Source organism: Anarhichas minor, unplaced genomic scaffold (assembly GCF_050575085.1).
Source record: "Anarhichas minor isolate MPS153535 unplaced genomic scaffold, ASM5057508v1 ptg000024l, whole genome shotgun sequence".
Classification (NCBI taxonomy): domain Eukaryota; kingdom Metazoa; phylum Chordata; class Actinopteri; order Perciformes; family Anarhichadidae; genus Anarhichas; species Anarhichas minor.
In genome coordinates this window covers 4624152-4648383 of record NW_027466470.1, presented here as the reverse complement: position 1 = coordinate 4648383, position 24232 = coordinate 4624152, and the positions used below count along the sequence as shown (strand labels likewise).

Sequence of the window (24232 nt, the reverse complement as noted above, 5' to 3'; positions counted from 1 at the left end):
TTATTCGATGATTTGAGGGTAGGCACCCGTACACGTGCAGTTACGGTAATAAAGTACACAAAATTCTGACCAATCAGCGCTCTGAAGACAGCTACGTAGACAGGCAGCTGCTCGGATGAGGACATTTACAGTAAATCAGGAGCTACACATTGCTGTGAAATGCTTCAGAAATAGATGCTAACGCTGCAGTACCTCGGATGGTAACCTTATACACAAGAGGACACTTTTGTTTATGAGTCAACTCTCGGGCACGTGGAGTTTAAACTGTATTTATTTCCGGTAAGTTTCCTGCGACTAGTCTGGGCGTTCACATCCACCACCAGCTCTAAGAAAACTCTCGAGTCATTGCAACGTAGAAGACAACTATTAAAGATCTTGACTAATGTTGACTAATGTCTCACTTCTCTTCATTTATCACGGTTAAGTCCAGTGGCTGTTTTGATAATATGGTAGAGTGTTTTCTTTCTGACCGTTAATGCTGCACACAGTTTAGTTGTTTAAAGTTGACATTTTAATAAATAAATATAAAATGCTACTTAACTAACTTGATGAAAGGGCTTACATTACACCACAAATCAAGCTCTTGGCCAACTTGAAACTTTTTCCTATTTAATGAAACATTTTTTGTCAGTTTAGACAGAATATGTTCTCTTATTTTTATTTTTTAGGCTACAGAAAGCGTTTGATTCCTTATTTTATTCGAATTTGACTAAGTTTCTGCATTTAACATGTCTAGTGAAACAGTGAAACGCCTGTCAGTCCTTATGCTGATTATTTCCAGACTTTGTCCCTTTTTTATGGATGCTTTCAACTGAGCAGCACACACCCTTAACCACAGTACACAGTAGGACAATGCTTGGTTAAACATTTGAAGGAATGCTGCGGAGTTGCTTGTCTCAATGCTTAATACCACGCAGGTTTGTAAGGGTTTGTGTTTGAGAAAGCCGTTGACAGTCTGATTCATGTGTTTCTCTGCAGAGATGAGGGCGTTGTCTCTGCAGCGGACTAATGTGGCCCAAGGAGAGCAGCAGCAGGTCACGTGTGGGAGAAGTTTGTCTGCCAACTATGTTCCTCTGTGTCTGGAAAATAAGTTGTTGGCTCAGGCCTCCACATTGATGCCCCAGCCCTGCTCTTCACTCTTAAGCTTTTCAGCACAACCTTCCTCTTGCCCCTCTCTCCAGCCCTCCAGCCTGTCGTCCACCTCGTCCTCCCTTCTCTCCACATCTCTCACCTCTCCTCTCCTCAGCACGGAGAACAAGCTCCTAACTGACCATTCACCTGGTCTCTCTTTTTCCCTCACCTCCTCTACATCCGTCCCAAATGACGCTCTGCTCTTTACGTCCCTGGCCAGCAGTGCGCTGCTCAATCGCTTTGCTCAACCGCCTTCATTCCTCCATCCTGCTCTGGGTGGAGGAGATGAAGGCAGCAATGAAACATCTGAAGTGATGCAGTCCAGTTTTGAAGAAACAAGTGAGGTACATGAAATCATTTTTTCATTATTTTTACTCTTTTGTCAATTTGTTTTTGCACAAACAGAAAATAAAATGACCCATTCTTATATAAACTATTTGACACAATGTGTTGAAGCATCCCATTGGCTGTATTACTGCTTTAATGTAACTTCTCCTGCATCAGCAGTATTCTGGGCAAGATGATACTTTGCCAGAAGAAGAAGAAGAGGATGATGATGCTGGGATAGCCATGGAATTACCTGCCCAGGAAACAGAGTTGGGCAACAACGAACTCGAACAAACTATGGTCACCAAACAAGAGGAATTTGCTGAGATTGACAGAGCAAATGAAAATGTTGAGGAGGAGCTGAAAGATAAAAAGGTAGGAGGAGATATTTCACACTGCATATTTATGTCAGAGAAATACTCAGTTTAGCATTTCTCTGCACCAGTGCCACCAAATGATATTCCTGTGTTGATTAAAGTGACACATACCTCATTCTCTTTCTGTTTGCTCCTCAGTATCTCCTGCTGAACGTGGTGTGTTGCTCCCTGGTCAATAAGAGCATAGCTCCAGGCCAGAAGGACTGGGACTCAGAGAAAAGTGTTTGGACCAAGATCATAGACCTGGCGAAGGACATTTCTGCCTGTGACCCACAGTTTCTTCTCAAGGTGTGTTTGCACGTCTGTGTGTGCAGGTGGTATGTATCCGGAGACATTTTTATTTCTGTGCCAAACTCGCTCCTGAACTTTTATTTTGAACTATGTGGTAATGTTTCAACTGCACCGAGACATCATCATGCTGAAAAACACTGACAAGACATGTCAAGAAATGCATTGTAGCAAGAATTCATAGATATGTGTAAATGAATGTATACAGCAGAATATGACAACACTGTACAAAATTAGATAAATCCCACAAACTAGAAAACAAATTATACTTTGATTTTTATTGGATTTTGAAATTGGGAAAGAACAAAGTGACAGTATGACAAATACAACATAACAAAGAACAAATAGTACTCAATATGCATTTTAATTTCCAGTTATTTCATAATGAAACAGTCACTTGTTCGTCGTCTTGTTTCATGTAAAGGATCTACTTTTACCAATGTCTGTCAAACAATTTCCTTTAAAAAATTAGGTCAACATTGGTGAATACATTTCATGGCCAATATCACATTTCAAGTGCCTTTTTTCCTTACTTATTCACCCTGCAATGATTTTGGTAGAGTTCATTTTCAGACAGACGGTACACATTATGACAGTAAAGGGTTATGATTATTTCATCAGTCATGTACAGTGTGCTCGTTCTTTCTTTTACCATTCAGGTGGCAGTTTACACTCGACAGGAGCTGAACATCCGCATCACAGCAAACTTCTTATTGGCCCTGGCTGCCAACCAGCCCGCCACCAAGCCACACGTCCGCAGATACTTCTGCGCTGCCGTACAGCTGCCCTCGGATTGGCTGGAAGTAGTCAGAATCTATAGTACAGTAAGTCTTAGTGAGTGAATCTGGATGTGTCAGTTCTGTCAGTTCTGTCCAGTCTTAACCCCGTGTTTGTTGGTCTCCAGTGCTTCAGTCGCTCCCTGCCGATGTGCTTGAAGAAGGCAATGGCTGACAAGTTCAAGCAGTTCGATGAGTATCAGCTGGCCAAATACAACACTCGCAAGCAACGCTGTAAACACAACCGCAACAAGCTCAAACCCAAGGTACAGAAGCATTCATTTTGGTCTCTATTGTTTGATATAGTTTAGTGTTAAACCTAATAATACTAGTATGAAACCCCTGCTAATAAAAGGCAGAAAACTGTTTGTCAGTAATAGTGTTTCTTAGCTTTGCCTGCGGTGAAAAACTAAGGTTGACACCCACACACTTTTAACCACCTCGACTGAAAAAAGATGAAAACTTTATGTGGTTTCTATTTAGGTAATATTGACTAATTCCTCTCAATTGAGACAGTGTCTCAAATATCCTCTATTCATCACTCCTGGTTGGCTCTACTTGCACTATCTTTGATTTCCAGAGACCGACTGGTGAGCAGCTGAAAAAGTGGGCGAACTTGCTCCGATCAGATGAAACTATTCTGACGAAGTTTGTAAGTCAATGTACAGTACTTTTATATTGTGCCACTTAATAAGGACTTTGGATGTTTCTACATTTACTGTTATTTAATTTAATGTTTGGAGTTTAGCTAAAGGGTTTTTGTTCACATCAACCTCCGCTGTGTGTGCGGATACGGCTCTAGTGCAGATTGTCAAACTAAACATCAGAACGTGGGTAACACTGGTTTGTGTGTGTGTGTCTGTGTGCGCGTGCAGTTGCATGAAGACGGCAGAAAAGCGGCGGTGGATAAGAAGCAGAGCGAGTTCAGTATAAAGAAGATGATCAAGAAGTTTCACATTAAAGAACCGGCTGAACATGTTATGGCCATTCTGGGGAAAAAGTAAGCAACACACACATTCACACACTGATCTACAGCACATCATTTGCCAACTCCTCGTTTTCCAGTTTACTTTAACCCCACTCTCCACATTTATCATCTATAAGCAGTATATGATCCTGTATTAAATAGTGTACAATAATGAACTTTGTTTATATAACACCTTTCATACAAGAAATGCAGAACAAAGTGCTTTATACTAAGGGAAAATAGACATTGAATGAACATGAAAACTGGGAAAATAAGATGTAACATAAAACCCACTGTATGATAATAATTCAACATTTAGAACACATAATGAAGTAGTTAAAAGCAGATATTAGGACACTTAAAGTGCTGTGCAGTATCTTAAACATTTTAAGATCTCCTATAATTATCTGTTAATATCCACTTATCGATGACTCACACAGAAGGAACTCTTATCTCTTTAATTCAGGCCTACGGAAAGCTCTTTTTTTAGGAAAAAAAATAGCATTTTATATATTTATTGTTTAGACGATATGAAGATAGAAAAGTAGACAGAGGAGGGGAGAATAAGAAGACAAAGGTTCAGTCTCGGGTCTGTCGTGATGACTTTTCCACTGGTGTATCTCTGGGCTTGTCTCGCTTCCATTTTATAATGCGATGTGGTTGTGTCCTGCAGGTATCCTGCTGACCTGAAGACGTTCACCCACAGTGGAATAAAGGGCACGTGGGACAGGGAGAGAGCCGGGATGCGAATGAAGCTCAAACAGCCGGAGACGTGGGAACGGCTGCTCAGCCTGGAGGGCAACAAGGCCGCCACCTGGGAGAAGCTCATAGGTCTGCTGAAGTTCCCACTGACAGACAACTGTTTCCAAAATGAGTTGCTCCTTTAGTCCAGGGCAATTAGAACACTTTTTTTTTTCTTGTTCACAAGTTCCTCACAATTGTTTAAAATAATAAAAGCCACCAGTATTACCAGTCAATCATCACACAACTCTTTCATTTTAAGTACTGTTTGACTTAACTTTCCAATCTGGTCCAGAGATTCAATCTAGCATTCTTCGAGTCCAAAGCTCACTGGTATATATGCAATCAAAAAAAAGCAATGAATACATATTTTCCAACATAAAAACACAAACTGTATGCATCTAACACGCCTGTAAATACTAAAACATGTCCACGATCACACATACTGATGAATACTTTCTCTCCTGTGCAGACAATAAGTCTCTTCCATTCATGGCCATGCTGAGGAACCTGAGGAACATGATCACTAAGGGCATCAGTGAGGCTCATCACAAGAAGATCCTCAGCAGACTGACCAACAAGGTGAGATCCAATACAGTGTAACATCCACTGAATCCTTAGTGTAAAGACTATAATACAGTATACTGTTGTTTGTGTACCAGAGGAAGAGTCGTATTCATGTTTGTCAGTTGGTTGTTATGTTTCTTTTGTAATTAAACTCTCAGTTTAATCATTCCTTTTCGGTAAACTCTGTGTTCTTGATGTGTTTACAGAAAGCGGTTATTCAGAGCCGTCAGTTTCCCACCAGATTCCTCGCTGCCTACAAAGTCATCATGGAGCTCAACACTTTGGGTGAGATACATATACAACAAGTGTGGCACTAAAGGAACTCCTCTTTTAGGTAGCTCATCCTTCAAGACATGGTATTACATTCCACTCATTTAGTGTGATTAAATGATGACAAACTAACATATCAGCCTAACCAGCCTATAAAGTGTACCTCTGACATACTGCAACAACGAACAGATGCAGCACCTCCGCTTTGCCTCTCTATCCTCTAGCCGCAGCATCAGAGAAAGCACTCCCCCCTGTTAAAGAGATCCTGGCGGGCATCCTGAGTAAGATTCCCAAGAGCAAACGCTTCAAAAGTCTGGAATGGGAGACGACTCCGAGGAGCCGGATCAGGGTGACACTCGGAGTGCCGTTCATCTATCGACTCTACCAAGCCAAGAAGGCCCAGCTCCTAAAAGCCAAGTATGGGAGTGTACTTTGAGTTTCAGCAATTTCTTTCTTTCTTAAAAAGACAACAAAGACAATATTTGCATGGATTAAAAATAAATTATACTCTGTTATATGATGCAACTGTATTCTGTGTCTGTGCATCCAGTCAGAGAGAGTTCACCGTCGCTCTCTTGGACCGTTATCGCAAAGCTCTGGAGACGGCGGTCCAGCTCTCCTGTCGTTACAACGTGCCTCCGCTCCCCGGACGGACCGTCATCGTGCTCTCCACTAGCATGAACGAAGATGACGAGTGGTGTCGTAAACTGGACTTCTGCCTCCCACCAGACCCCGAGCAAAAAAAGGATGAGGACGATGAGGAGGAACAGGAGGAGGATGAGGAGGAAGAGAAGGAGGAGAAGGAGGAGGAGAAGGAGGAGGAGAAGGAGGAGGAGAAGGAGGAGGAGAAGGAGGAGGAGGAGGAGGAGGAGCAGAAGAAACCAAGAGGGAAGAGCAAGACAGAGGACCAGCTCACTCCTTCTGTGAGGGCCTGTTTACTTCTGATTTGAGAATAACACAAAGAGACTGATTTAAGGATCATTTGACTCAGTTTCAAACCTCATAACTGTTGTTTCAACTGTGCTGTTTTTACTTGATTATTTCTAATTACTATAATCTCTCCCCCACTTGTGCATTCTCTCAGATTACGGAGATTGCGGTTTTGCTCTCGCTGATGATTGGCAGCAGTGCCGAGGACTTTCAGCTCTGCTTACATGATTGGCGTCACGGTCAAGAAGTCGAGCTGAAGTCTGATGTTCTTTTGGATAATGTCAGAAGTGTGATGAAGCAAATGAAGGTCAGGGCTCTTTTTCTCTGTGGCATCCTGTTTGTGTTTCATCTAATTTCACTTTTAAAATCACTACCAGCATTCATTTGAGCTACTTCATAATAGTATAAAGATAGTAACTAATAAGGATGGACACAACTGAAATACATTTCTACATTGGTAGAATAACAGAGAAGCTGTGTTTCTGTTCATTGGATGTTGCCTTTAATGAATGAATACTTCTCTTTCTCAGGCATGTTCAGAGCTGCCGTATGAAGAGAGGGACGAACATTGCTTGTCCAAAATGTTCACCAAGAAAAACAAGGTTAGTTTATTCTTATTTTAGATTATTATGTCTTTATTTTGCATGATAAGTGCTTACACAATAAATGTTGCCTTAAAGGGGGCAACTCATATCTTTTAGATGGTTTCACAGTTAGCTCAGAGGTATTAGTGGTGTTAAACTTTAATAGATATGCAGCACCGGATGGAACCTGATGGAACTGGCTTGCAGGACGCTATTAGGAAAATAAATCACAGCTGAAGTTTAGACGTTTACACATGTCCTGTTATTTATGCCACCTGCAGGCAATACATGTTTATTTTAGTTGTATCTATGGTCTCTGTCTCTTTCTGTGTTTTTAGGATTTACATTTAACACTTGTATCACAATAAGATATATTTAAGTGATTTCAGTAATGTTATCACGAAATCTTCAAATGGTAGCACCACAGACATGACTTGGGTATCCTTTCCCTACCCTCTGCTTATATGCCTAATAAAATATTGATAGAATGTAACCAGCACAAACATGAGCTATAACAATAAGACACACTTGGGCTGTGGGGGGCCAGACTTTCCTTGCCTTTAAAATTCTGCTCCAAGGTGGCTTGATTTGGAGTTTTGATGTCCAAAATACTGGTCCGAAATTGCTAACACTGTGGCTCTGCAATTTAATATTCGCTGAGCCAGTACCTGAGTTTCAGGTACTTAACATCAATTAAACACTTTGTTGATTGAAAGTAAAATGCCGCCGCTTTAGACGACAGTACAAGTGGCTTCCTTGTGATCCTTGGGCTCATATGGTTTTGCATCTCAGGTGGACAACATCATCGTGCTGTCTGACCGATGGATCTATGGCGGAATCGAGTGGATCATCGACACCTACAGGAGGGACATAAACAACAATGCCCTTGTGGTGAAAATCTTATTGGCAGAACAGTAATGCTCCAATTTCCTTCTTCAGCTGCTGCTCCTACAGTATATCTCACAGACAGTATTGAGAAGCTAAAGTTGCACTCACCAATCACTGGTGGACTTTTAAAATGTACCAACTTTGTTTTCTAACAATGTTCTTTCAGCAAAGATTTATATTTGCTTGTTTGCAAAAATGCACAATAATGTAGACATTCATAGCAACAAACAAAATTCAGCTGGTTTCTGTTTCCCGTCTTTATTGTTGTTTTGTCTTCTTGCAGAGAGTCAGAGTTCGTCGCTGACAGGAACTGTGTGACGCTGTCTGGCTTCAGTGAACAAATGCTGAGGTAAAATGTCTGGGTTGCTCATTTTAATACAAAAAAACATATTTGGATGATTTATTATATATGTGAAAAATGTAAAGCCCACTGGTTCCTAAAAGCAAATTAGAATGGTCGGAGCTTTCTTGCCAAAATCATTCTCATGCCTGTTTGTTAAAAAGCCAGTTAGCTTAGACTGGAAACAGTGAGACTGGCTTAGCGCCTCTAAAGCTCACTAATTAACTCGTTATCTTGTTTGTTTAATCTTTACAACAACTGAAATGTGAAATGACCAGGGAGTCAGTGGTGTTTGCTAATACACAGTCTGGCAAATAATCCCCCAAGTAAAACGCCAAATTGTCCTTTTTACACTCCGACTATTGGAGAGATTAAAAAGACTAGATAACATGTTAATTATTGAGCTTCAGATGTTCTGGTAGGTGGATTTTGTTACCTTAAGACAGAGCCAGGCTAGCTTTTTCCCGTTACCAGTCTTTATGCTAAGCTAAGCCACCTGTCTGTTGGCTGTAGCTTCATATTTATCTGACAGACATCTAACTTCTCGTCTAACTCGAGACGAGAAAGAGAATAAACATATTTTCTGTAGTATTTAACTGTTTCTTTAACTTTATGACCAGGTTTGTGGCAGAACGAGGATCATCCAGAATGCTGGACCACGTGGAGCATTTAGACAAAGTGTACAACATCCCACCTCCAGAGGGCGCTAAAGGCCCTCAGACCACAAATAGTGTTGTCCCGATACCAGCCAGCCCCAAGTTAAGGTAATTATTATTTTGTGGCAAAGAAGCAAGCTTGAATTGTTTGCTGCTTCACATTGAAGACTTCCTCTGTCGTCAGGTGGCGAGGTGTACGTGTCTTCATCTCCTCCACCTTCAGAGACATGCACGCTGAGCGTGACGTCTTGGTGCGCAGCGTGTTCCCGGAGCTCCGGCGTCGCGCCGCCTCACACTGCCTCTACCTGCAGGAGGTGGAGCTGCGTTGGGGCGTGACAGAGGAGGAGTCGGGGCGGGCCACCGAGCTGTGCCTGTCAGAGGTGTGTCGCAGCCAGATGCTGGTGGGAATCCTGGGGGAGAGGTACGGCCTGGTGCCTCCCAGACCGGTCCTCCCTGACCTGCCACAGAACAGCTGGGTAAGACGTGTTATTATGACATCAAATTAAAGAATTAATACTGAAAAGGATTATTTAAAGGTAGAAATGTCAGCGACTACTAACCATCACGTTATTGTTACTGAAAGAGAATGATGTCTGTTTTCAGATGTGAATTTACATTTAAGACATTCTTTGAAATAGTGAAATAAATTATAATTTATGTCTGTGTGCAGCTGGCGTCGGCCCCAGAAGGCCTCTCCATCACAGAGATGGAGATCCGTCAGTTCCAGGCTCTTTACCCCGACACAGCACAACAGCGAATGTTCTGCTACTTCAGAGATCCAAACATCACCAAGTAATCCATGCTGACATTCACACATCACAACTGGTCCAAACTTTAAATGTATAAAGAGAAAGGGTTAAATGAGTCATGGGATGTAGATGTTTTGTAAATATAGTTTCTTTTAAGTTGTTTTCAGTGATGTAATACTTTACAGATTTCTGGAAATCACCTTAAGTATTTTATGTTTTAATTAAATTTTCCTCTGTTGTTTCTCAGATCAGTTCCGGTGGCTTGGAGATCAGATTTTGTCCCTGAGTCAAAGGAGGCGGAGTCTAAAATGGCATCTCTGAAGACAAGGATCCGGGCCAGTGAAGTCAAAGTCACTGAAAAGTGAGTCATCTCTGTCACATCCCATGCACTGAATAGTAGTTCACGATGCCTTTTAGAATATTTCTCATTTAAGCAGTATTTGTTTATTTGTGTTTTTTCCGTATCAACTGGTGTTGAAGTACAACTCTTTTTGAAAAACTAGCACATTTCTTTCTGAAATGAATCCACTAAAATATAATCTTGGAGTGCTTCAGCTGAGCCAACTCGTCTGTTTTTCTGTCACAGTTACTCGTGTCAGTGGGGCGGCGTTGAGGAGGGGAAACCGTATCTGAAACACCTGGAGGACTTTGGCAAGGCCGTGCTGGAAGACCTGTGGCTGGCTGTAGTAAAGCTGTTTGTGGAAGTCAGTCACTCCGACTATTCAATCAATTTCATTGCCAAACTCTTCGTTAACCAAACTTGTTTCAGATGTTGTGTTGTGAAGCATCATTTAGATAACAAAACATGGTATTGCCACTTTAGTTGAGTAAATGTGCTCAGTTACTTTAGATTGCTGTGTGAAACTACTAAAGATCCACATTTAGTCAGAAGGTATTTTCTGTTCAGTTGCAACTGTTTTGAGCAATATTGAGCCTTGTATTATTGATTGGTATCATTTCAGACTACAGAGATATCTTGGACAAAATGTAACATCCAGTAAATTGTAGTTAAACGCCTCATTATTCTCCATGTCGCAGGAGCACGACGAGGCCGAGGCTTTGTCCGATGTGATTGAGCAGGAGGTCCACCAGGAGGCGCTGCAGAGGCAGTTCTTCGGCAGGGCGAAGCTGCTGTCTGGGGCTGTCGAGATAGTGGAGCAGGCCCAGAGCAAAGGAGGGTTGATGGTGGTGGAGGGCGGAGCTGGAGAGGGAAAAACTGTCTTCATGGTAAATGTTTTTTAAGGAATTGTACTCTACTCTATTATTCAGTCAGGAATTCTAACCTGTTGATCGCACGTAGTCAGATCTGTATCGGAGTTTGGACAGAATAAAAAAAACATTTTAAACTCAAACCTGCCTTAACGGTAGGATGTATTTGGGTTGTAAATCCTCTACATTGGAAACATTGCCACTCATGTTTATCTCTCTCTCTCTATCTCCACTCAGGCGGCTCTAGCAGACAGCCTCAAAACCGGAGTTAAGTCCAGGAAAAACCTCGTCTGCGATGTCATCTCCTACTCTACAGCTGCCAGCCAATCAGCACGCTCTGTGGAAAACCTGCTGCAATTCCTCGTTCGGTGGTTGAGAAAGATGAAAGATACGAAGGAGGAATCGCCTCTTCCCCATTCTTACAAGTAACTCGATTTTGAATTGTCCTTTGATATAGCTTGCAGGTGCATCATGTTGTCTATGCACCAACAGCTGTTCCCTTTCCTTTAATTGTTTTTAATTACAGAGATCTGCTGTTAGAATTTCACTCCAACTTGAGTGACATAAAGAAGAACAAACCTCTGGTGCTGCTCATTGATGGGGTGGATCTTCTCCAAGATGGCAGAGGTCAGCTCAGCTCTGATTGGATACCACAGCAGCTTCCTCAGGTCAGTTTCATGGACAGAAAAATGATGGAAAATTAATTAATTTTCGAGTGAGATGGTACATTAAAAAGGAGCAAATGAGAAATGATCTATGGTTGAATTTGTAAGGGTTTGTCTGCTCCAGTAAAACTCAGATTCTATATATTTTTTTCTTGTCAGGGTGTTTGTTTGGTAGTGAGCATCACAACCAAAGCAGCACTGTTACAAACCCTGGCCAAGAAAAGCAGCACCGTCCTGTTTGCCCTGGGACAGCTTACCATGCCGGACCGGAAGGAGATAGTTCAGAAGGGACTGGACGCCTTCGGGAAGAAACTCAGTGACTCTGCATTCAACAACCAGGTTCCTCTAATGTCATGAGCACTATAAACATCACAGTGTACACAGTGTCAAAATTCTGCTTCTGTGAATAAGGCTGCCATACTCAAAAGATTAAAAGAGTGTGCTGCAAACTGTTAACGCTTATATGATCTTAAAACCATGCTGTGTCTGCTCGTCCAGCTCCAGACGCTGATAATGAAGAAGGGAGCAGTGAGTCCTCTCTACCTGCACCTGGCCTGTGAAGACCTGAGGAACTTTGCCTCCTTTGATAAGGTTTAAAAACACTTTTTCAAGGGTTTACACATTGGTATTACTGGTTGTTTTTCCACTGTTGGCTGTGGCAAAGATTGGGGTGGATGCTTACATGAAACCTTCTTAAATCGCTAGCAGCTGTGTGAGACTGTACTTGAGCTAAATACTCACATCTGCATGCTAACATGCTCCTAATGAGAGTAGGATGTTATAGCATGCATGATACATTAGCTAGTTAGTGCAACACACAAAGAACAGCGTAGGTTGATAGGAACTGAAATATGTGATTATAGGACCAATTTAATAAGGATGTGATGTACGACGGCAAATTGCCGTTAAGGGCTTCATAAATCAATATAAATCAATGCCTGTCACGTCTTACTGTTGAAACCAGCCTCTTCATACAAGATGCAATGATGAGAAGAAAAACTGGCTCCAGTAATAAATGTGCTGTGCTGGCTGTGAAAACAAAAAACCCTCTGGGGCAAATGCATCAAAATTCTTGAAAGGTTAGACCGACCCAACTTGGTGGTTATTGTACTTTGTCTCTGTGTCTTAGTTGAAGGAGAGCCTCCAGAGCTTGCCTCAGTCTCTGAGCCAGTTGGTGCATCACAGCCTGGACAGACTCTGCTCGCAGTACAGAGGCATGCTGGGACTCCGCTGGGCCCTGGCAGCACTCACTGTCAGCTCCACTGGTACGATGAGTCAAGTTATAATGTTATTCATTGCGTTATTTTTAAACTAGAACACTAGAGATGGGGTAAATTGGTAGGTAGTGCAATACAGCGAGTGCTAAAATATTTAAAGGGATATTACAACCAAAGTGGTCATTTACTTAACTTTCTTTGGCTGCCTCAACATTTTTTCCTCTTGATCAACAGGCCTGAGGGAGGGAGACTTGTACACTGTACTGAACACATGCAACGACTTATCCTCTCGGGACGGACAGCTCACGTGGCAGGAAGTGCTGCATCTGTCCAGGAAGCCCAAGGGACGCATACCCATGGCAACTTTCACCCGTATAGCGCAGAGTTTACAAAGGTATGACCCATATGACTGCAAATAGTACGGATGCTGCCATTATCTGTGGCAACAATCTCTCATAGTTAACTTTGGTTGCTTGTGAAGATTACTCTCTGATGTGAGGTGATTGTATCAGTTTGTCAAAGTATTTTTGCACCTAGCTGTCTGTTTTTTATCTTTATTCTCTTGAACTATGATTTGCAATAAGAATTAAATACACATAATCATTCAAATTTGATCCACATTTCAAGGGTTTATACTGATTGTGTGCTTTCAGATTTCCTCCATATTAGAGGAAATGTCTTGTTTAGATAAAGCACACTGAGGTGTGAGTTGAAAACCGATATTAAACCTGTGGATCCTTATCTGCAGCCTGGTTGGTCCGTCTCATTGCCACGACACTGACGACCTGCTGGCTCTAACCAATCCGGAGGTGAGGAGGGCCTTCGAGGACTTTCTCCTCCCAACAGAAAGTGACAGAACCAGAGCTCACCTCGTACTGGCAGGTAAAGTACACACAGTCTGCTTTAATACAGTATAAGTATTAGTCACTGTAAATTCTAATTGGCATCAAATCACTGCACTGTCTCTTTACACAGCTCATCTGTGGGCACTGGCCGACCCGCAGGGCACAGATGCCTTCCTTCACTGTGAGGCCAACTCTGTCATGCACCTGCCTTCCAACCTGGTTAGTCATATTCCAGCCAAACAAAATGCACAATTTCAGGACAGTTCATTTGTGTAAAGAACATAAATACACGCTGGTCAATAAAATCCTCCAGAGAACCAGCTTCTCGTGATAATTCCGCTATATTTTAACTGTCTTTGGTCAGATTCAAAGTGGCCAGCTGGAGCAGCTTCATTCTCTGCTCTCCAGCTACTACTTCCTGTATGCTAACGTGCGCCACGGCCTCCTGCACCACCTCAAGGAGACCTACAGCTTGTATGGTGAGCATGCAGGATGATATTGTATGATCAATGTGGTAGTGCAGGTTTACTCATGGCTAAACAAAAAATCCTAATGTTTGTGTCCTGTGAAATGTTGCTTCTTCTATAGACAACAAGAATAAGTCTGCACCCTCATGTAAGTGCTTAAGAATCCATTACTCGCACAGATTCCTGCCGAGAGTGTTTAATTCCTCCTTAAGACAAGTTTCTCTCTGTGCTCTCAGCTGGCTTTCAGAATCGTCTAGAAGACTGCCAGAGTTTCCTGCGGCGACACGGCCCCCTCCTCTCCTCATGGCCGGCTCTTTTCGTTCAGCAAGCCCTCAACGAGCCTCCTGAGACCTCTGCTCACATCTGGGCACAAGGCCTGATGGGAAAAGGAGGGCCACGGGTAGTTCAGTGGCTAAACAATGACAGTGGGATTCTCCAGGAAACTAAGTAAGAGGGTCTTCTGTGTGGTTAGAAGATGTGCATTAGAAGTGTCCCATAAAATCCACTGTTATTCAGTGAGAATGATTTTTTTAGTAGTCATCTTCAGTTTGTATAGTTATTTTGAATGTCTGTTCCAATATTGATGTAAAGGAATGCTCTGATGGTCTCGTGTGTTTTATCGCAGTGAGCTGGTGTCGACCTTCTCTTCTGTACCGACCTGTTTGGTTGGAAGCTCGGATGAAGAGCTCATGGTGGTTGGCACTGGACAGGGAATGCTTCATTTCATCAACACTCAGACCGGACAGGTACGAGCAAGTTCTACAGAAGAAATGTATTGTTTTGTCTCCCTTCGGTGTGTTCTTCATCTCGTTGCACATTTTGTTGCCTTATAGATTCATGGTTTATATTTAGCATAGCAATCCTGACCAATTGCAGACACAGGTTTACACGTTATTCATTTTCAGTTCACATTCAGTACATTTACACGCACACAGGAAATCACAGAAAATCTGTAGTAACCTAGTTACTATAAGATCCATGTGCAGCATCTCAGTAATCAGATTTCCCGTCTACCCGGCCTTACTTATCTTTCCTTTTATGCCGGCACACTACTGTCACAGTGATACTTCTCTACCCCGATTCAACGTTTAATGTATGATGTTTAAAAAATCTGATTCCTGCAGAAAATTGATTAGAGCACCTAAACACTAACTGTAAATATGCCATGTTCTATGAAAAAATACTGTTCAGTTGAGATTTAAAAAGCCACAAAAATGTCTAAAATTAACTCTCCCCCTGGCTGTAAACAGGAAGTAAAAACGTTGGTGAGCAGCTGTGACGGCATCTCAAGCGGTGTCTTTCTTAAGGACGGACGTCTTGCTACCACCTCCTTTGACGGACGAATAGAGATCTGGGACGTCGCGAATGGCTGCAGGTGAGAGGAGAGTTGGAAGTAAAATGTACTAAACATATTTGATTCAGGTTGAATTAACTCGTGTTTCTCCATCTTGCAGGACTGCTCTTATTGAGGGCCACACTAATGTGATAACAGGAAGTGATATCACTGCAGACAGGAAGCACCTTGCAACTGTGTCTTTGGACTTCATGCTGAAAGTTAGTTTCAAACAAATCACAAGAAAGTTGTTTGCAAAATCAGATACTCTTTGATGCAGCTAATAGCTAATAATCTCAACTATTATTTAATTGTATATGTCACTTAAACAGTCAACGTTATCCATCTATATTATGCTGACCGAATGTTTTTCCACTTTCCAGGTTTGGTCCTCTACTAAAGGCTATGAGGTAGCAGCCCTGCCCAGCTCCAGCCCTTTGAACTGTGTGACATTTGACCCCGAGGGTCACCTGCTGGCTGCTGGCTGCTGGAATGGGAACGTGATTGTGTGGAACTGGCTCCAGAATAAAACTCTAACGGTGAGCTCACGTCAATTTAATGCCCACTACTTCAAATTAGATGTAATATTTTTGAAACCGTTACAATGGATGATAAATAAACAACATTATAAGATTGACACTTTCAAGGAGAACTCCATTGCATAATGTGAAATGTTTGTATAAAACCTTTAGTGTCTCCAGATGGAGCTGTGTACAATTTCTGGGTCTTATACCTTTTCAGTGGTCAGGTTGCATTGTGGGTAATGTGGGCATCATGGTTTGGCCTGGAAGAGGAATGTGTGAGAATAAAGGACGATCTCTGTTCTTGCTGAATCAGTTTGAAACTGTTTTTCGTTGACAATGTTAGTGTGTGTGTGATGCTAAATCGACGAGTACTCTTTTAAAATTAAGAAAGAGTATTAACTGTGTCCAGATTGAACCAAGATGTTTTTTGTTTTTTTTACAACTACTATTTCTCTTCTGTCTGTTCCCTCAGTCCCTGACTGGTCACCAGCGCTCAGTGCGCAGTCTCTCCTTCTCGCCGTCCACCTCCCTGCTCTGCTCCGGCTCTCTGTGTGGTGAGGTCAGGGTGTGGTCCGTGTCCACCTCCACCTGTGTGGGGTGTTTCCAGGCTCACTGCGGAGCCACAGAGGCCCTCACCTTCCTGGATGAAGGCAGCATGCTGCTGAGCGCCGGCTCTGATCACGTGGTGAGGAATAACTGCCTGCACATACTGAACCTGGTATCAGAGAAATGAATCGTAACTCTGCAGGCTTGAGTGGCTGGATTGTAATAATATAATCACTCCACTACTTTACTGACTTAATTACTACACAACCAAAAACAAATACATTATTTGTTGCTTAACAGCTAAAACATTTTACACATTTGTAAGACTAATGTATATTCTCCGAGGTTTGTTTGCCCAAAACGCATTCAGAAAAAAGACCCGAGGCTGTTTCATCAGTACACTAGTTGAAAATACAATTCACCAACATGTAAAAAGACATCAGGAGATTAATATGTTTTTTGACACTAGAATGCTGCCTTTTTTTCTCAATTTGTTTTGTTAAAAAATATTGCAGTCATTTTTTTTAAGGGAAGAGTATCCAACTGAAGTTCAATGCAGAAAAAGTGCACCTGCACCCTTTCCTTTTATATGCACGTTGGGGCCTTAAATTTATCTTAAATTTTCTGTTAAGAGAAAAAAAACAAGATTATTCCCATTGTCACTTATTTGAAATAAATAGCCCCCTTCACTCCTTTGTCCTTTTGTTCTTCTGTAAAACAGCTCCATCTCTGGTCAGGAGGACTCGGACGATCGGTCACTGCATTAAAAAGTGATGAGGTAAGCTCCTTAAATATCTTGTGTACAAGTGTTAACTTCATGCCATAGTCTGTGTGTATGAACAGGTAGGACATGATTGAAAAACAGTCTTTTTTTCTGACATATACCACACAATTTTCTCTTTTAGTGCGAGCAGGAGCCTCCTCTGAAGAAACTGAAGTCTGTACCGTCTGAGCCTGCTGCTGCTCTGTGTGTGGCTGTTAATGGAGACTATGCCGCTGTGGGATACCACGGTGACGGCATCAAACTCTTCAGTCTCGACTCAGGTGTGTTTATATGCCAGGAATGTAAAAAAACAAACATTTTTACTAGATTAAATCACTGGAAGACACCAATCTGACAAGTAGATGACAAATACAGATATGAAGATGATGCCTAAAAGAAAAAAAAGTCTGTATAGCTATAGTCACGTGATTATTGTGCAACATAAACATTTCACCAGGACCAAAAGTTCACCGGCTGAAAAAAGCAGTTTTTGTAGATTTCATCCTTTTTTTTAAAATTTTGCTTATTCTATTTCTTACACTTTATTGTGTCCATACTTTCTGTCTCGTTTGTGTCTTTTCTTGTAAACTAAAAGCAGATCAGAAAGGGTCCTTTAAAAATATACTTTACTTACTTACTTGCTTCCCCTAAAAAACAACAGAGACAGAGGGACAGACAGAAATATTTCAAGGAGATAAAACATTGAGATGCACATGGAGATGGGCATACAGTACATAAATAACCTACTGATTATATTGTAGTGACTCATGCAGGAGCATGCACTTGAATCTTGAACCTAATTGGCCTTTGATTCAACTCACCGCCTGTATTTCTGTATTAATATTGCACAAAATGAAGACTGTGTTTTTAAGAAAAACAGACCATAACAATTTTTATTTGCATCATAGGGGAGAAGATCTGGGACTCCACGGACCTCGATGTGTCCATATTGAGCCTGCTGTGGGTCGTTTTGGACGCAGAGCAGACCGAACCTGAGCTGCTGTTGTCTGCAGGAAGTGACAAGCGTGTGAGGGTCTGGAAGAAAGAAGACGAAGAGAAGGGACTGCTGGGAGGCCTGAAAATGTGGGGAATGTTTAATGTGCAACCAGGCACCGTCCAGACATTAGCACAAAACTCCACATACCTGGCTACAGCTTCAGGTGAGCGTCGCTGGTGGTGAAGTAAAAACATCACCTATTGTTTTACAGAAATGTCCTTTTTAAAGGGACAGTGTGTAGGATTTGGTGGCGTGGTTGATCCCCCAAATGCTACACACTGCTACACTCTGTGCCTTTATATGTTCTGATATATATTTCTCAGGTGGAAGGTACTCTCTCTCCTAAAACATCAGTCTTTCTACTGATAACTGTGTTATTATTTTCCCTTCTGTATTCCCCTTTGAATCAGACAACTTCTCCATTGTTCTGTGTTTGTTGAGCGATCTGGCCCTCGACCCCAGTATTGAGCATCATGATTATCTGAGGGGCCACAGTGGAGGAGTCACCTGTCTGGCGTTCAGCCCTGATGGTGGACAGCTACTCTCCGGTGGAAAAGACAAGGTGCAAAGTGTTTGTGCTGTAGCGTTTTGACAATATCACAGATTTGTAGTTATTTTTGTGCAGGTAGTGTTGGACAGTAGGGTGCTGCAGGGATGATGTCTTTTTGGAGGCCAACCCTGGAAGTTAGCATCGCAGTGGTTCTGACAGGTGTCTTTGTTTCAGGCCCTGATGGTGTGGGATGTGAGTTCCTCTCCTGCTGTTCTCTCAAAGTCGCTCCTTCACGCTCACAAAGACTGGATCACCGACTGTGTTTGGACTCCAGACTGTGTGGTAAATCTTCAATACATGAAATAAATATAACAAACCTGAGTCACACAGGTCTGCCCCTGAATAGAGCTGTTATGACTACAGTATACTGTGTTATTTACAGCACTGTAGTGTTAATGCAAACTTGTCTTCATCAGCCTCCCTCTTTTCTCACAGATTAGCTCTTCCAGCGATGGGAGGCTTTGTTTATGGAATCTGCAGGCAGGCCAACGTCTCGGAGAAATCTCTTTGGGGAATCCTCTTACGTCTATCTGCTGTCTTGTGAGCAAATTCTACATTTATCGATCAGAGAAAATACAGGTTGTATTGTTTCCTTCTCCCCTGAAAGACCTTTATGCGTATAATTGTTGCATTGGTGGAGCAAATGAGCCTGTCTTTGTTTTTGCATGAAGTGAGCCCTCGGTCTCATTTGGGGATTTCTGTTGACTTGGTGTTTCTGTGTGCAGGGACGGTATGTGATGGCCGGCAGTACAGAGGGAACGCTACATGTTTGGAACTGGGAAACAAACGTAGAAATCTGCCACATTGCTGCACACAGGAAAAGTATACACCACTGCTCACTCCTACCGAATACAGGTAAACTGCCCATGCATTGAGTGCACACATGCATTCATTTGTCTGTCCCTCTCTCTGTCACATTGGCCAGTATAGTGAGTCTTATTTTTAATATATTAAAAGTTATTTTTGTATTTTTAATTTGTTTTTAAGACCAGAACAAAGAAGTCAACGCAGAAGAAATGACTGTTTTCACTGCTTCTGAGGATGGCACAGTGCATCTCTGGAAACCACTACAGGTCTGTCAGTCAAAATATAGGGAATAGGGAACTGGTTTTAAAGTTGTTGTTTTTTCCCAATTTAGTAAATATTTCATAATAATGTACATGATTTTTGTCCTATTTATGCTTTATAGTTTTATTCAAACATTTTCTTTGAATTTGATCTCGATGCAGAGCAAAAACTGATTTCCATAGGGTCCGTAATATAATAAAATGTTTTTGTTTTATGCGTCTTCTCTCACATTCTGTATCTTTACATACAGGTGGAGCACTTTGGCACCTTACAGGGTCACAGTGGTGCGATATGTGGAGTTGTTTGCAAAGAAGAACTCCGGGAATTCCTCACAGTTTCTGAAGACTGCTCACTGCGATGCTGGACGTGGGCAACGGGTAATACTTTATATTCTACCTTCACATAAGATGCCATTAAGAAAGAAAACGGTTCACAGTGGATACTCTGTGAGCATTAAATGTAAAGCTCTGTTTTTTTAATGTATTCAAGTCAACTTCAAATTATTTTTACTTTCCTTAATAAATAAATAAATAAATAATAACAGAAGAAAATCACAATATTTTCATACATTATTGAGATATTGGTAATTACTTATCCAATTCTAGGAATAAAATAGTTGGATCACACTAATTGAGAGAAATGTGTTAACATTGTGTCAATTGCATCTCCTTTTCTGTCAATGTTTATTCACACCCTCAATCATCCAATAATCAAGTCACAATGTTTCAGGTCACCCACATCATTTGAAACCACCCTCGTCTGTATTTATCACTAGTAACAGTCTCCTGAGGCTGCTCAGTGAAGGAGACAGTACCTGGTTACCTGTGGGTGTGATCAGGATTTCAATGTGATGTAATGTGTCTTAATATATGTTGTGTGTGACATTTATTATGTGTTCTGTCTTTTCAGAGAGTCTTCCCAGTCTGAGAGGACCAGTCGCAGCGCTGTGCTTCTCTCAGAGAGGTGCTTTGCTTCTTGCTGGTTATGAATCCGGTTTGCTGGAAGTTTGGCAGCACAACGCTGTGGTCGGCCAGAAGCAGGTGAAGACATGCACCGGAAAAAGGGATGTAAACTGGACACGCGTGTGTTTTTGTGTCTGTGTTAATCACACGTGGCGTGTCTGTTTGTGTGCATCAGGCTTCAGACAGCGCCATCACAGCGATCTGCTCCATGCCTGATGACCAGTTTGCTGTCGGCTACACGAAGCTCGCTGTTGATGTGTGGAAGCTGGTGTGGAATCGACAACACAGCGCTGCAAGGTAAACAACTGCAAAACAGTCGTCATGCTATCACACGGGGCCGACACTACTTTTTGGTGTTTGTTTTTTTAAACCTTTATTCAGTTGAAGTTATGAATGAATCATCATTTACAATAAAGACCTGGGGAAACAAAACATGAGAAATCAACAGAATAAAACAATAAATACACTTTTATTTAAACCTGCATTGATTTGCAGATGACAAATGAATGTGATGGGGAGAACATGTAATTACAAACTGACAGTCATCAGTCTTACCTTCTGTTAAAAATTTGAAAAAAGTAACTAAGATCTACATGAGTATTTTTAATTTAGTCTCCTAATTAATCATCGGTGTGATTTTGGACACAACATGAATTAAACCAAACGGAGTGTAATTTCCCATTTAAATGGTTGATTCTGTAAATTGGAGAAGTGAGCAGTTTTCTGCAGTGAAAATGTTTTTGAAAGACTGAACGCCAACAAAAATGGCAATGACAGTGCAGTGCAGCGATTTGCCATTTTGTTTTACACAATTTAAAAAGATTTCCTACAAACATGTTGTAAGACAAACCCTGCACATGCATCTTTCTGCACAGTGAAGCTCAGACATCCAAGTGACAATAAGCAAAACACATTTTGGGGTAGAGGGTTACGGTGAGTTAATTCTATGCAGACTGTAAATATATAAAATAAGATGTGAGGAGTTTGATTCTACCCACTAACCAGTCCGGCTCTGTCCCGGTGTTTCTGTTGCTTCCAGCCTGGTGAAGGTAACCACGTACTCAACGAAACACCCAGTGGTCCGCCTCAACTACTGCTCTGTCCTGATGGGTGTGTCGGACATTGGAATAATATTTGATGTCACAAAAGACAAGGAAGATGATCAGGAAAGAGAAGTTAGAAGGTAACACTACAGAGTGTACTATTTACTCAAATCTTTGTCCAGGTTTTCCAGGGTCTTAATGAATCATTGTCAAAGTTTAACTTTATCATCAGGTTTTTTAATTTGAGAGAAAACTCTCTTCTTCCTGAAATGTTTGATGTGACACACAGCTCAGCTCAGTTCTGGTGGTGCTGTTGGGTTATGTTTGTTAAACACTGAAGGGTTTTATTTTTAATAATTAAACCAACCTTAAATTTGTGTATTTGTCTAATAATGCAGTTGGGAACAAAATTGCCGAATTTTGGGGATGATCCAAAACGACGAGAAAAGCATGTGGCTGGTGGGCAAAGGAGACGGAAAAGTCAAAATTGGCTTCATTGTGAGTTTTGCCAAACTTAACTCTAAATTATACCAAGAATATTTTTAGAATACAAAAAATGTTTGTTGGAGCTCTCAGATTTACTCATGAAACCTGCGCTCTAGTGTACCACATACTTAATTTAGAGCAAATGTCGATTGTCCTCTCTTTCCTCAGTTTGCGATGGGCCCCAAAAATAATTTCAATACAGCTTTCAGCTCAATGGACCTAGAGACCAACAAAGAGGAGGAGAAAGGGAGTCCTCTAACAGCTGGAACTGTGGACAAAGGTACTAACATCTGTTCTGTTTCCACTGCAGCCGTTTGGATAATCACACAATAAACAATGCGTTGTATGTTCTTTCAGAATTTGTCGTGTGTGGAGACGTGAAAGGCAACATGTGGTTCAACAAGCCTGCAGATGTTTCCTCGTGGAGCAGCAGAAAACCTGTAAGAGCGGAGAGACTCTGAAACAGAACATAAGACATTTTTATATTTGTAGTGAGGTATTACTGCTACTTTCAACAATGGCTGCAACATGTTTGATCATTGATCATCATTGATTTCGTTAATAAAATCAAAATGTTGAAAAATGCCCACCACAATTTCCAAGAGCCCAAGGTGAAATGAAAGAAGCCCTTACATTTGAGAAGCTGGAACCACCAAATATTTGGCTTTTTTTCTCAAAAAATCATGTTTATCAGAATTGTTGTTGATTAATCTTCTCTTTTTCAAATAATGGTTTCAGCAGAACTTTCAACTGTAAACGTGCCCTTAATTTATTTAAAGAAGAAGAAGAAGAAAAAAGCAGCTGTGTTTTGACAAAACCCTCCCATCTGACCGGACAAAGAAATTAATCAAAAGCAAACATCAGAAATAATCGGCCGTTGCTTTAAGCCAAGGCTTCACTTTGTATTGTTTTAATGATGATGATAATGTTCTGTCTCCAGGCTCACAGTGACAGGATCAGTGTGCTGAAACTCACAGAGCGCACCATCATCTCAGCCTCCTACGACAGGACAGTGAAGCTGTGGGACAGAAACACCAAGAAACAGGTACGTCAACAGTCTTACGAGAATAACCACATTTTGGGAATCACGCTGTTTTGCTCTCTCGCGTACAGAGCGAGGCTAGCTGTTCCTCCCTTTTGCCAGTCTTTGTGCTAAGCTAACCAGCTGGCTCTAGCTTCACATTTAATGGAGAGATATGAGAATGGTACCGGTCTTCTGATCAAACTCTGGGCAAGAAAGCGAATGAGCGTACTCTGAAAGTTTGGTTCTCTTCTTATGCAGCATACCGATAAACTTCTTCCTTCACATTCATTTTTAAATAATTTCAAATGGTCTTAATTTGCGTTCTGCCCTTTCTCTTCCTCCAGGTTGGTATGTTTGCGTGTGGAGGTCCTGTTTTGCATTTGGAGGTGAACCCTGCAAACCCGACTGAACTGGTTTGTGGTGACGGACAGGGAAAGCTCTACTTTCTCTCCTGGAAAGAATAATCCTCAAGATATTAACCACTAAATTCAGCGTTTCAGAAAAATGCTTAAACGCTACTGTAATCAAAGATTGCCAATAATGTTTTGCTTCCTCTCTGTCTAAATGACTGTGACTATGCAGTAAATATATAAAATAAATATTCATCATATACGGGGGTAAACATCTAGGTAATGGTTACAAAGATATGTTTACATGTTCCTTTGATTTAGATAGTGAAAAAACCTGCAAATGTAACAAGCAGGTATATATAAAGCCTTAAAAATACTATCAGTTATAGTTTTGTGTGAGCTGAATTAAGGAATGGTCTCTATTTTTTTTTTCTATTATAACAGAATGTGGGATATGAACCACTTGGGATGTTTAATGAGAAAAAAAAATTCTTTTATTTGATAATAAATGTAATGCACTTTGGTTTAATGTGTTTTTTTTCAGGACTAATTCAGAAAACATAGATTTACCCCAAAATTGTTGAATGGGAAG

The 24232-nt window shown here is 41.4% G+C and overlaps 1 protein-coding gene across 2 annotated transcripts; it reads left to right on the top strand.

The window, feature by feature from the left end:
* Window positions 1-49: 49 nt before the first annotated feature.
* tep1 (telomerase-associated protein 1) lies at window positions 50-24163 on the top strand. 2 transcript variants are annotated; one of them, XM_076098687.1, is made up of 56 exons: window positions 50-279; window positions 979-1475; window positions 1639-1833; window positions 1974-2123; window positions 2783-2947; window positions 3028-3165; window positions 3480-3551; window positions 3775-3899; window positions 4540-4697; window positions 5080-5189; window positions 5381-5459; window positions 5669-5861; window positions 5995-6367; window positions 6529-6681; window positions 6905-6976; window positions 7751-7872; window positions 8130-8195; window positions 8807-8950; window positions 9027-9318; window positions 9513-9634; window positions 9839-9952; window positions 10178-10295; window positions 10630-10818; window positions 11038-11225; window positions 11327-11468; window positions 11625-11804; window positions 11964-12056; window positions 12595-12730; window positions 12917-13076; window positions 13431-13564; window positions 13658-13746; window positions 13892-14006; window positions 14116-14142; window positions 14231-14441; window positions 14620-14740; window positions 15245-15369; window positions 15449-15548; window positions 15711-15866; window positions 16324-16536; window positions 17119-17175; window positions 17303-17441; window positions 18069-18320; window positions 18568-18719; window positions 18882-18989; window positions 19143-19247; window positions 19433-19562; window positions 19695-19780; window positions 20026-20152; window positions 20685-20815; window positions 20913-21034; window positions 21777-21920; window positions 22179-22278; window positions 22435-22546; window positions 22624-22706; window positions 23207-23311; window positions 23635-24163. In XM_076098687.1, exons 2-56 carry the CDS (start codon window positions 981-983, stop codon window positions 23752-23754), a joined length of 7908 nt encoding a protein of 2635 aa, XP_075954802.1. In that variant the 5' UTR covers window positions 50-279; window positions 979-980; the 3' UTR covers window positions 23755-24163. The 2 variants fall into 2 exon arrangements, with proteins under 2 accessions (XP_075954802.1, XP_075954801.1); XM_076098686.1 differs by having other exon boundaries at window positions 1636-1833.
* The last annotated feature ends 69 nt before the right edge of the window (window positions 24164-24232 follow it).